This window comes from Drosophila elegans, unplaced genomic scaffold, assembly GCF_018152505.1.
Source record: "Drosophila elegans isolate 14027-0461.03 unplaced genomic scaffold, ASM1815250v1 contig_814, whole genome shotgun sequence".
NCBI classification, from domain to species: domain Eukaryota; kingdom Metazoa; phylum Arthropoda; class Insecta; order Diptera; family Drosophilidae; genus Drosophila; species Drosophila elegans.
Window position 1 is genome coordinate 12,370,898 of NW_024546167.1, and position 13,415 is coordinate 12,384,312.

General features: G+C 39.6%; 2 protein-coding genes across 2 annotated transcripts; one reads left to right on the forward strand and one right to left on the reverse strand.

Annotated features, from left to right (window-relative positions):
* Positions 1-21: 21 nt before the first annotated feature.
* Positions 22-8,275, reverse strand: LOC108138804 (chorion transcription factor Cf2). The gene is given in 5 exon segments (XM_017261293.2): positions 22-3,986; positions 5,302-5,396; positions 6,424-7,503; positions 7,505-7,718; positions 8,061-8,275. Coding segments are annotated over 4 exon segments (1,434 nt in total). The 5' UTR covers positions 7,588-7,718; positions 8,061-8,275; the 3' UTR covers positions 22-3,810.
* A 481-nt stretch (positions 8,276-8,756) lies between these two features.
* LOC108139017 (serine/threonine-protein kinase RIO3) lies at positions 8,757-11,183 on the forward strand. Its single transcript, XM_017261620.2, has 3 exons — positions 8,757-9,055; positions 9,114-9,828; positions 9,880-11,183. Exons 2-3 carry the CDS (start codon positions 9,115-9,117, stop codon positions 10,996-10,998), a joined length of 1,833 nt encoding a protein of 610 aa, XP_017117109.1. The 5' UTR covers positions 8,757-9,055; position 9,114; the 3' UTR covers positions 10,999-11,183.
* The last annotated feature ends 2,232 nt before the right edge of the window (positions 11,184-13,415 follow it).

Sequence of the window (13,415 nt, forward strand, 5' to 3'; positions counted from 1 at the left end):
GCATACACAAAAACACACAGAAACAATAACAAACATTACTTTATTTTTAAAGAAGCGAAAAGTGAAGAACCTTGAAAGCAGTCAAGTTTTATAAAATTTTGATAAATTTTTAGACGATTTTACTTTGTTGATTTCTCTCTGTCTTCAGTTCGATTGATTTCGATGATAGGATCACTGATAGATCAAAGTTGAACGAATGGTAGAGCGGTAAAACAGAGCCCACCTGTGTAGGTAACGATAAAACTGTAAAAAACAAAAGCCACAAACATTAAAAGAAATATATAATCCTATTCCTATGACTCGAATTTTTGTTTACGTCTGAGTTCCTCGATAGTTACTAACACTCGATTTGTTTGCCTATTGTTTTGAAACCAACCAATCACTATCTACTAAATCTCTACAACTGATAGAGATATTGAAAGAGTGGAAACACAGCGAAAATCAGTTTTAAAACAGTGAATAATCAGTTGTAAATTTGAGCTTATAGGCATTAAAACTAGTAATTCCCTCATAACTATCGTACGATTTACGTCTTACTAATCTTACCAACTAAAATATATTTGTATTATATATTGTATACTTGTAATTCCTACTCATTCCCATCCAAAATTCGAACGGGGTAAACTTTTTGTAAATACACAATGACGAGGAAGAAATGTAGACAGGAAAACAAATTGTTACACTTTCAAGACACAGAGTTCCCGATCGAGAGTGAAAGCCATAGGAAAATGCTTAATAGAGGCTTAAGAACATTTTTTTTTTAAAACATTAGCCGAACAAATTGTGTCCCAAGAATTATTACACTACTAGTAGATTTCCTCAGTAATTTTCAGAACCCAACCCAGAGCATCTAAAATTCTTTATCCCCTTAAAAGGAAGTTCGTGTTAGAGTATTGAAAAACACAAAGTGAAAACATTTCAAATGTACGCAATAAATTTTGGAGACGCTCGTTATAAAAAAAAAAAATGGGGGAAAACAAGTCCATAGAAAACATATAGTACAGTTACATGGGCATTTATAAGGGTTATAAAAAGTATATCTATATACACCATAACAAATATATAGCGAGTAAAACATGGCAAATGGTTAAATTAGGTAAACTTACAGCATGCATGCAACAAATTGAGCATTTAAAACAAAAGAAGAAAGCAAAACCCAAAAATGATAATTATAAAAAAAAATAAAAACCAACTTTTGGTTGCGTTTGATCAAAAGTGTGTGTATAAAAAAAATATTTATGGCATATACATAAACATATAACTTATATTATATATAAATATATATACATACATATATATGAGTGTAATCCGCATTACAATAAAACCAAAAACGAGAGGCAAACTAAATTAGTGGCTCAGCGCAAAAGACACTACAAAAAAAAAAAACGATTGGAAAAGAAACAGAATACATTTTGAAAGTGTGATAGTGTTCATAATATTCGTTCATTGTAATTAAAAGAGAAAACAAAAACTAAATAAACTAAACTAAATGATTAACTATGGTCTTTTGCTTTTTTTGGGACTTATGGACGTACATATGATATAAAGGAAATTCCCGTTTTTAAAGTCAGTTTTGAATAATCCTCAAATTTTTAAAATACTTTTGATATAATGGAAAAACCCGCTTGGTGCAAAATTTAATTTTAAATTTTCTACAAGCTTTTTAATTATACCTTTTCCGAGAAAAATAAACTTCCAAACGACCCTTTAAATTTTTTATATATAATCTTTCTACATTGTTGGACTTTATTTCGTATATATAGATCCTTTTTATATATTTTAAATTGAAATATTGCTCGAATATTTGCTAGTTTTTGTCACGTAAATTTAGATTGCAAGTACATACATTTATAGTCGTAATATCTATTTATATATTTAATAATAATAAATTTTGCTTTAATTACAATTTAATTTCTATTTACTCACTTGCTTACGTTCGTGTTTGTGTGTCTGTTGTCTGGCTTCGTTTTTGGATTCGTGGCTAAGATCTATTAGTTAGTCGGTATTTAGTACGTATCGTATTCAACATGATTAGTTTCGTGATGCCGGCATTCAATCATTGGAAATCACTTACAGCTGAGTTAATTTGCTTTCGTTTCGTGTTGCGGTTAGTTAAGCTTGGATTTAGCTGTTTGCTTTTGATCGTCAACTCATCTCGGTTTATTTAAAACTTAAAGAATTACAATAGTTTAGTACTTAGAATTTATTTTGGTTTTACATGCGCTGCGCATCGTTTGTTGCTGTGCTATGTGCCATTAGGTAGACAATTTGTTTGAGTGTATTATGCATTAATATTAGATACATGTTTATATATTTGTTTACTTTATAATTATATAACACTATGTTATAAAAATGTACATGGTTTTGGTTTTGGTTTTGCTACAGTTTTAGTTGGTTTAGTACGTACAACTCTTGCAAGTAATCATTTGCTGGTTTAAAAAACGCTTTTAAGTAGTCGTAAAAATGATGAATCCATATTTATATATATTACAAAAACAACTTCAAGCTTCTTTATCAAAAGTATCAATTATGTAGATCTTTATGTTAAATTTGTTTAATCTTCTAGTTTGGCGCGTAAAGCTGTGTTGCGTTTAGCGTAAATTTCTCATTTTGATTTGCCTTAAATACTTTTTGTCTTGCGTTAAAAATGCAAATTTTGTAAAATTAATTTCTTAGTTATTCTTTTTGTTTTACATTAGTTTTTTATACAATCTCACTGTTAAGTTTAGCTTAACAAACAAAAGCAGCGCTTTCAACTTAAATAATTTAAAAAATAAACAATGGTTAACATTCATCAATAAAAACAAGCTAAAATGATTAAATCATTTAGTTAATTAAAAGTAAATAAATTTTTAAAGCCAAAACAAACGAGATCCTGCTCGTGTGCAAATAGTAGAATAGAAATGACTAAATTTCGTATTGGTTCTTCGCCATTTCCTCTATGAGTTGAAATTTTGAAAAGGAGTTTTCATGTAGAATAAATAATTTTGTGTTGTTTTGAGTTCGAATAATATAAGTTTATAATTTAAGAAATAATTTAAGTTTTGCGCGTAGACATGAGTTTACCTTTCTTTGTTTTGTTGATTTTCAATAACATTTACAAACAAGTTCAGGAAGTATTAAAAATAATATTGCCACAAAGTATATGAGTAAAAAATATTTTCTCTCTCTTTATAAATAATAAATGTGTGTGTGTGTGGGTGTGTAGTGTGTTGTGTTGTGTTTTGTTGGGCTTGTGGGTACAGCGCCGCGCGTAAGTGAGTGTGCGCTAAGGAGTCACCATATAAAATCTCATAGAATAACAAAATATTATATACGATATACATACATAGAGTGTATAAAAATAAAATTGCAAAACATCTACATAACCAAATAATAATAAAAATCAAAAATCGATTGCAATAACTTAAACATTCTACGAACTGTACGCTAGTTTAGTACAACTTTGTTTCTATTTTCCGTGTTAACCGAAATGAAAGTATCTAATTTAGTAATTTAATCTAGCAGCACTGTGAAGAGATTTGCCAGTCGTTGGTTGCGTTGCATCCGCTTCAGTTAACGCCCATGTGTTGTGGGTGTTTCTCGTCTTTGAAAAGGTCTTTCATTTGGGTTGCTCAACCCGTTGTCCATCCCGCTTCCGTTTCCGTTTCCGCTTCCGTTACCGCTGGCGCTCCCCTATGCCGATGGTTTCTTGGGATCTGAATCGGAGTCGACGGACGACGGCGGCGGAGGAGGAGGTGCAGAAGGAGAAGCAGAAGGAGGAGCGGCTGGGGCAGCAACGGGCATCTGGCGGCCACCGCCCGGCCTGCCCTAGAGCGGATGCAGCTTGGTCGTGTGCACCGTGAGGGCACTGCGCTGCGTGAAGCGCTTGTCACAGTACGGACAGGTGTACGGCTTCTCGCCGGTGTGCGTCCGTATGTGCTTGGTGAGGTAGTCCTTCACGCTGAAGGACTTCTCGCAGTACCCGCAATGAAACGGCTTCTCTCCTGCAAAACAGCCAAAAACGGCGAAACGGAGAAAGTTGGGACACTCTGTTAGCACTTGTCGCTAGCACAACGCCAGTTTGCTTGGTGCGTGCAGTACCAAAAGGTTTGATTGATTTGATTTGATTTGATTTGGTTTGATTGATTGACTGAGTTGGTGATATGTGTGGGTACAGTGGATATGTATGCATATCAAATAAGGTTTGCACGTAATCAAACTATATCTATAGATTATATATTATATGTGTGTGTATATATATACTTAGTTGGTGTTGTTAAAATGCATTTGAGACATATTATTACGTAATGAGATGAGGCGGCGGGCGATACGGATTTGGATTATCATATTGCTTTGCTACCCTCACAGCAAGCTTACTAAATAATAATTGTGGTTTTATTATTCACTTACTTCTGTGAGGGTATGTAAACAGTGACTCAAACGTTTCGTTATTTGTTGCTAATCGGAAGAAGATGGCAAAAATTCAACACCCTGTAAATCACCTGCTGGAAATCTATCTATCTTTAAGAAAAAGCAAAAACTATACTTTTGGTTGTAACCTTTAAAATTTAAAGTGGTTTAAGGAATAAGTTCTATTGTAAGCAATTTGATAGTCGAAATGTAATATTATGTAATATTTCATTATTTGAACCGTAGGCTTCATAAGTTCATCGATTTTTATTAAGTACAATTAATCCTTAACAAATATTTAAAGAATAAATTGTCTATTGCTTAGCTATTCAAAACTTACACTCAATTGTAAGCCTCTTGCAACTCTATTACTAAAAATGCAACTGCTGCATCGTTTACAACCAGCTTCAGAGCAGATTTCAGTTATTTTAGGCATTTTTTTTAAAATTTATCATGTGATAATCCTAACAAGATCCTGATTTTGGCTAATCAATTGCCAATTTTTGCCACCTTTTTCAGCGTGCTTTTCTGCGCAGGCGCTGCGGCGGCTCGTGTCAGGTGATCGAGCTTCGGCAGCGTCGCTGGCAGAAGTGAAAGATTGATATTGATATTGGTACTGATAGATTGAGATTGAGCGAGTTTGTGTATGGCAAATGGAAATGGACTTGCATACAGAGGTTTCTCTTTTTTTGAGTATTGCTTTTTTTCTCATCACTCTGAAGGTGATATACTGATCGATTGATTGGTTGAAAAGTCGATTGATTGGTTGAGTTGATTGAGAGCTGATTGACTGACTGAATTGATTTGAAAAATATTTCTTCTCACCCGTGTGAGTCGTTAAATGTTTGTTCAGGTAATCCTTAACAGTGAACGCCCTGCCACAATAGCCACATCTAAATGGTTTCTCACCTGTATGTATGCGAGTGTGCTGTTTTAGTGTATTCGATTGAGTGAAGGACTTGCCGCAGTAGGAGCACGTGTAGGGGCGTTCTTTGGGCGTGGCGCTGTCGGAGTTGCGATTCGGAGAGTGGAGATTCGAGAGTTAACAATTATACATATTCATATTCACAAAATAACGCGCAGAAATGGAGAAGAGAGAAAGATAGAGAGAGAGAGAGAGAGAGGGCGCGGGAGAAAAGAAAGAAATTCGAATTATATTATTAGTAACACTCGATTTAAAAATAAGTTGCAAAACAAACGACACACGAACGCATGGGCCACGTCCCAAAAGCTTCGAGGGCGCGCCCATGCGCCCAGCTGGCCCCGAAGGAAAACAAAAATAAAATATATACAAGTGGTAAGAATATTAGGGTTAGCTTGGCGATCGCCCTGCCTCAGATCCAAAGGGATGCCCATTAGAACAGTCTATGGTTCCCTTTGAGCTGGAGCTGGGAAGGCCTTAAATGAATAACGGGTACTCCTGCAATGATTTACTAACCCTTAGGTGATACAAAATGAATTAACCATTTATAACTATAGTTAACCATTTAAGAATATACTTTAAAAACCTATTAAAATAGTTACTTTTGATTCTTTGGGCAGCTCAAATATTTTTAAGAGATCTACGCAAATGCCAGAATTTTATTAATCTACTAAAATAAATTGGCTAGACTTATAACATGAGACATTAGAAAAATACGCCTAAATTATCTACTACATAAACAGATTTTAAAACTATTCACAACATCTAACATAGCTTGAATTATTTCTAATATCTCAAGAATAGCTTTCATCATATGTCAGTTACTCAGTAAATCTTTAAATATCTGCAACTATTGGAATTTTAAGAAGACTAAAATATCAACTAAACTGGCATACTTAATTTTGATCTTTAGCTTTAATTATTACTATCTTCTACTCTATTCACCAATGTTTAATTTGAATCTTAATTAATCCCTAAGAGATCTGCAATATCATGGCATTTAAATAAGATTCTAATTTTGATTCTAATTTGCTTTTCAAACAGCCCTAATTCGATAGCTATCATTGCCGGAATACCCAGTCAGTAGGATGCATATAAAATGGATTTACTCTGCTTCGCCTGTGTGGATCTTGCGGTGCATGGCCAGCGTGCCGGGCGTCTTGAAGGTCTTCGGGCAGTCGGGGCATTTGTGGCGGATCTTGTGCGCCAGATCGGCGGGCACCGTTTGCGTGCCGACGAGCACACCGGAACCGGCCGGGGCGGGAACACCGGGATTCGCTTGTATGGCATAGACGGGCACTGAGTTGACCACATCACCACTGTCGCTCAGGCTGAGTGGCTCCTCCTTGATGATCACCTGCGGATGGGCCACAATGGCACCGCCTCCATTGGCGTTTTTGTTCAGCTTGACGGTAAGTGGAGGCACCTTCAGCGCCACCTGGTCGCCGGCGAGATCCTGATCCTGTTGCTGGTGGTGATGCACCTGCTGCTGCTGTTGCGCCTGCTCCTGCATCTCCCGTTGCTGCTGCTCCAACAGTTCCTGCTGCTGCTGATGGTGGTGGTGCTCCGCCTGCAGCTGCTGTTGCTGGTGGTGCTGCTCCTCGGGCGTCAGTCTCATATCACGGGGCGCCATCGCCGGCAGCTGTTCGTCGGGCGTCACCGCCGCCTCCTGCTGCTCCATGAAGCCCTGCTGCCCGGCGGCCAGCATGGCGGTGGTGCAAATGGAGCCGCACTGCGTGCACTTGTACTCGTTGGGCTGCTGGGTGGCCGAGTGGATGCCATAGATGCTGCACATGAGGCAGCGGGCCAGGAAGGCGGAGGCCTGGTGGACCAGCCGATAGTGTTCGTCCAGGTCGACGGTGTTGCCGAATTTCTCATCACAATTGAAGCAGGCATGGCTGGGCTTGAGGTGCTGTTGTGGTGGTGCCTGTGACGGATGACCGCCCTCCAGCGTGGAGGCGATGGCTCCCTGTGCGTTCAGCGTGATCCCGTGGCACAGCTGCATGTGTTCCGCGGCGTGTTGCGCCCGCTCGAACTGCTGGTGGCACATGGGACAATAGTGCGCCGTCACGTGTACATTGGGGTCCATGCTGAGATTGGGCAGAAAGGCGGTCTTCAGGGTGTCCATGTTGGCTATCACGGTGGCCACTTGGTGCGTGGGCGTGGCAGGGGCGGCGGTGGTGGAGGAAGGGGGGCGGCGGCGGCGGCGGATGCGGCTGATCCTCGGGGCGTGGCAGACGCTGTTCCTGTGGATTCGTTGTGGACTTTATCATTTCACTTCCTCTGGTTGTTGAAGGTTTCGCTCTTTCTTATGTTTTTTCAATTTTTTTTTTTTTTTTTTTTTTTTTTTTTTTGTTAGTGGGCAGGAGCAGGAGCAATTGGCGGTTAAAGAAGGCGAAAGCCGCTGCAGGACAATAATAAAAAACCATAATTACAGGCGGCCAAAAGCGGTTGTGGTTGCGTTGTGTGTGTAAGAATGTTTTTGTGGGTGTGTTTGTGTTTTATTCGAGTGGCAATCGCAAGTTAGCAAAAAACCCAATCGGAAATCAGAAATCTTCTTCTGATCTTCTGCATTTGACCCCCAATGTCCCCCCACACAGCGGCTGTGGATGAAGAAGAAGAAGAGGCAGCAGCAGCAGCGGCAATGCGTTCGAATTGAAAATTTTTTTCAGTCTGTCATATTCTAAATTCGGAATTCTATTTTGATTGCTTTTTCGGTCTCTCGTTTTGTTTCCATCTTTCTTACCAGCGCACACACTGAATATTTACTGCACCTTGTTGTTGCTGGCGGCCGTTTCTGTTCTTCTTTTTTGGAGCGGGGGTCACGAAAACGCTGCGGCGGCCAATCAGTTTAATAACATTTTCTCCTTTGTACAACAAAAAAACGTATATTAACAAAAAAAATTTTTCACTTTTATTATTATTTTTGGCGAAAAATGTACAACTACAACAAAAAGTATCGAGTACTGGCATCGGTACGGTGAATGGCAACGCCGCTCTAAAACTGGACATCTGGCAGCCCTGTTTGTGGCCGCAACTGGGCACACTGCCATATCGATATCCAGCTTTTGGACAAATAAAAATAAGCAGACATTTCAAGAACATATGTAATAGTTTTTGAAGAAAAAAATACAGAAGCAAACGAATAGCATTACTGAAAATTAAGATAACAAATATAAAAAAGAATCTTTTTAAAACGTATTACAAAAAATTTTAACATATAAATTATGTACAGTTTATAAAACAACAGTAAAATACAAATTCTCTTTCAACTTATTGACTATAAGTCGAAACCAGGTTTTAAAACATCTTATTATAACAGTTATTACCATTAATGTAAATTATTTGAAGGAAATTAATTTTATTAAATAATTTTAAATTGTCAAAGCTTTGATTGCATCGGCTGGCAACGCTGGCGCCCAAGCGATATAAATTTCGTGAACTTCGCTCATCTCTAATTGCCAGCCATCCCGTCTTATAATTTCACAACCATTGGAAAAATATATATATTGGCGAAATACAAGGGAAATACTATAGCAAAATAGCCGCAACTGCCTTCCTGGTGAATTGGGCGTCCATTGCGCCTTAAATTTCACTTGTCCTCCATCGCGGACGCATCAAATCCGCCTGCAACTAGCTGCTGGTCAGGACTAGCACCGAAGCTTGTTTGTTTATTGGCCCGCTAACTGCCACAATTACCACCGATATAGATCTTGATCTTGTCAAGCCAAGTGCCAAAAGGTTTGTCGATTTACGGCCCAAAATTACAAGTGTATTGAATACCTGTCCAATTTCGCAGAATGTCGTCTCCATGGGTTAAAAGCAGCGAGCCAGTGCAGTCGGTGAATCTGGCGGACATAATGTCCGAGCAGTATGCCCACAAGTTGCACGACAAGGAGTTACAGCGCCACACGGAGAAGCTTAAGAAACCAGAGCAGGAGATAGCCTCCATTTGGGAGGCGGCAGCCTCATCCCCGCCAGCTGCCAGCTACTCCGATGTAGCGAGCTGTTCGGCAAGGAATTCAAGCGATAGCGAGGAGTGGGAGGATTACTCAGCTCTACTCACCGACGGTGGCATTCCGACGGAGGGTAACCAGCTGCCAGAGGACAGCGATGCAGTGATTGCCCAACTGCTGCAGTCCCAGTTCGATCACGAGTACAACGAAGAACTGCGTCGCATCGAACGGCAGCAGAACAAGCAGTCCAAGGTCACGGTTACCCTCAATAAGTTCCTACGCGATGGCGACGCCGAGTTTCTGCACGACACCCTCGGGGAGGACTACGAGGAGGATGAGGTGGAGCAATTAAAGCATGACTGGGATCGGTTTGAGGACAACGAACGGCAGCTGGAGTCTATTCCTCGCTGTGGCTTCAAAGTAAACAAGGAGGGCGAGATGATCACCAAGCACGATCCACAATTGTGCGCCGTGCGCAATGCTCAGCGGGTGATGTCCTTTCCGCCGGAGTTTCCCACCGGCGATGCCGCTGGCTTTGACATGAAGCTGTCCAACAAGGTGAGAGGTGACCAACTAAAGAAAATATCAAGACTAAGAATTACTTTGTAGGTCTTCAACCAACTGAGAGCCCACTCTCGACGTGGTCGCTCCGATAAACATGAAAAGGTGGCCACCGCCGAGATGGGTTTGGATGCCAGCACACGCCTGCTGCTGTACAAGCTGATCAACAACCAGATACTAGAGCAGATCAACGGCATCATATCCACGGGAAAAGAGGCGGTCATCTTGCATGCCAATTCCGACACGAATTACACTGACACCAATGAGCATGGTCATCAGGGCGGTGTGCTGATGCCGGCGCATCTGCTTCCTCGCGAGTGCGCCATCAAGATCTTCAAAACAACGCTCAACGAGTTCAAGCAGCGTGATCGGTACATCAAGGACGACTATCGGTTCAAGGATAGGTTTAGCAAGCAGAATCACCGAGTGATTATCAACATGTGGGCGGAGAAGGAGATGCATAACCTGATGAGGATGCAGGCCATAGGCCTGAATGTTCCTGATGTGGTTGTGCTGAAGAAGCACGTGCTCGTCATGCGGTTCATCGGCGACAATCACAATGCGGCGCCCAAGTTGAAGGATGCGAGGCTGAATGCCGCGGAACTAAGTTGCGCCTACGAGGAGATTGTGGCCGCCATGCACAAGTTGTACAATGAGGCAAAGTTGGTGCATGCCGACATGAGCGAATATAACATACTCTGGTTCGAGGGTAAGTGTTGGTTTATAGATGTAGCCCAAAGCGTCGAGCCGAAGCATCCCAGTGCCCTGGAGTTTTTGATGAGGGATTGCGGCAACATTGTGAACTTCTTTGAGCGACGCGGCCTGCCCAACATCTACACCAAGGAGCAGTTGTTCGAGTTCATTACCGGACTCAATGCTGAGGTTCACAATGCCGCCCAGTTGGAGCAGATACACACGCGTGGAGCTTCCATCAACCAGGCCACTGCTCCGAACCAGGAGGAGTGTCCCGACGAACTGAAGCCCCTGGAGTATCCCTTTGAGTTGGCCTGGGAGAAGTCTCAGAAGGACCGTGAGGCCAAAAAGGCTCTCCAGCAAACGCAGGATAATGACGATAACGAAAACGACACAGATAAGGATCAGGAGAGCGATGGCAGCCATAACGATATTGACGACAAGGAAAAGATCAACAAAACTGCCAAACATTAAAACTTAAAAAGTGAAGCCTCAGTCTCTAGTTTAGTTTCTAATTGATATTAACGATTTGGTCGCAGCGATTCTACTACTTTTATTTTACAAACTCCAAAGGAAAAATAATGATGCTATTAGTCACAAGTTTTGACTATAAAAGATCCTTTAAAACAAGAATAAAGTTGTTTAATTTCCGCTCAAAATTGTTATTGATACAAAAAATGTTTATATTTTCAATATATTTTATAAGAAAGTTCAAATTGGGATATATATTTTGAAGGCTACTGATCTTGAATAACCTTCAAAACTTATTGAAAGTGTCAAGTTTATTCCGTAAGAGCTCTCTTTTTCTCGTGCGCTCCGCTTTGCATATGATGCACTCTACTTGTTACGGATATTTCTGCTAATAGCTTTGATCTTGAATTGTTATTAATCAATTAAGATTAATGCAAATGTCGGGCCTCAGTGGCCACACGCGCCACGCCCATCTTCCGAATCGGCTAACCCGGCAATTGAACCCATTTGATGCGCAGTTTTCCCATTAATTGGGAGATTTGTCGGTTCAATCGAATCTCTGATCAGATGATTACGTATAAAAATTCTATGCCCAGTGCACGCGTCGCTGTTTTGTCTGCTTGCCGGAACTAGGTGCATCTATCTGTATAGTGTGGATTCGTTAGCAGGTTGGACTTTGCGAAATATAGTAGTTCATGTGTGACGTCAGAATCCAGTTGCTAGCAGTTCTGTGCGTACTTATATTGTGTATTGATTTTGTTAAATTCTGTGGAGCTTCAGATTCAAAGTCTGCTTCGGACTACCCTTCCTTATCAACAGGGGAATTTTTAAGCACTACATGTTCCACTTTATAGTTGAAGTGTTTTGATGAAATAATAGCAAGCATTACAAAATCAGAATATTACATTAACCACTCAAATTAAAACCTTTTCTTGATTTCTTAACCCGATTTTATTTCTTATTTTCTTTTTCTATAAATTCTATAAAGTTCAGCAACCGATTTATTCGAGCTAATAGGCTGTTATTTATTATTTATTTGTTGTTCGAATTAATATTTGTTTTAGTTTTTTTTATATATATTTTTTAAAACATCAAACTATGGCTTTTTACATAACATGTTTTAGAAAGATCTTTAGTTACATTATCAGTAAATCTAAAAAGTTTTCTGTATTGAAATCGAAACCCGTTAGCCGTGTATTTCCATTTCCGTCACCCCAGTTTCAATTCGAGTTCAATTTCAATTGCTCTGATTCGCTTTGGCTCTTGTTGTGCAGTCGTCAATCTAAATTGAACTTTCTTTCGATCATCAGCACACGCAGCACTGCATCCCTCTACTGTTTGTTGTTTATTTGCGGCGCTTGCAAGTGGAAAATATTATTTATTTTTGATTTCTGATTGAAAGCAGCACATTTGACGTTGGCAACAGCAGATCTGAAAAAAGCATCTTCTATTAGCGTCTCTTGAAACTGTGATACGAGTGGCTATATATGCATGCAATTATATATGTATATGTGCCTGGCGATTAGTGTGCGGTTATATGTAACGTTGAGGACCCACACATCGATGCCATAAGGGGGCCCGACTTCGTCCGATGGTGACGCAAAGAAGCACAAGAAGAAGAGCCGAAGACGCACAAGGGGCGTGGGGATGGAAGTTGAAAATAGACGCACGAAATCCACGAGTTGGAGCAACCAACACAGAACTGTAAAAAATAAAACTCATAAGTGGGTATGTATGTATGTATGTATGCATACTTGTATATTTTCTTATCCCCAATAAAAACAAAAGCATGTGTTGAAATAAATGTGTCATTCGCATTTAGGATCGAACAATAAATTTATTTTTTGCACTAACACTAAGAAACAAATAGACGTATTAAAAGTGCACTTAAAATTATTTCAAAAAGAAAGATTATTTGATACGGCTACACTTTTGCAAGATCACAAGAAAGTTCAATATTATAATACTAAATAAAAATTTGTTTTAAGTTAAATGTATTCTAGAATAATGTGTAAGGACTTTTCAGTTCTAATACACATTTCAGGGAATTTTATTTTCTCTGTGAGTTTGTTGGCATTAAAAATGGTTCGATAAGTAAAACCCAATTAGTCACGAACAATCTGTAACAAAATGGTCTCTTAAGTTTCATATCTCCAATAAAGATTTCTAAGAAATAATACTAATTTCAGGGAATTTCGAAACTGAAGGAGCACTTGAAACCAGCTTTCATTGTGGGACACATAAAAAAGCACGAAAACAAGTCACAGCAATAATCATAATGAAAGACAGAAAGAAGTAAGCAAAAAAGGCTTAATAAAGAGAGAGAAAAATACCAAACAAAGCTATAAACTCAGACATTGCGTTTGGATCATCAATTAAAATGTGCCAGGCATGTAATCAGGCGCTCCAGCTCGAATTCC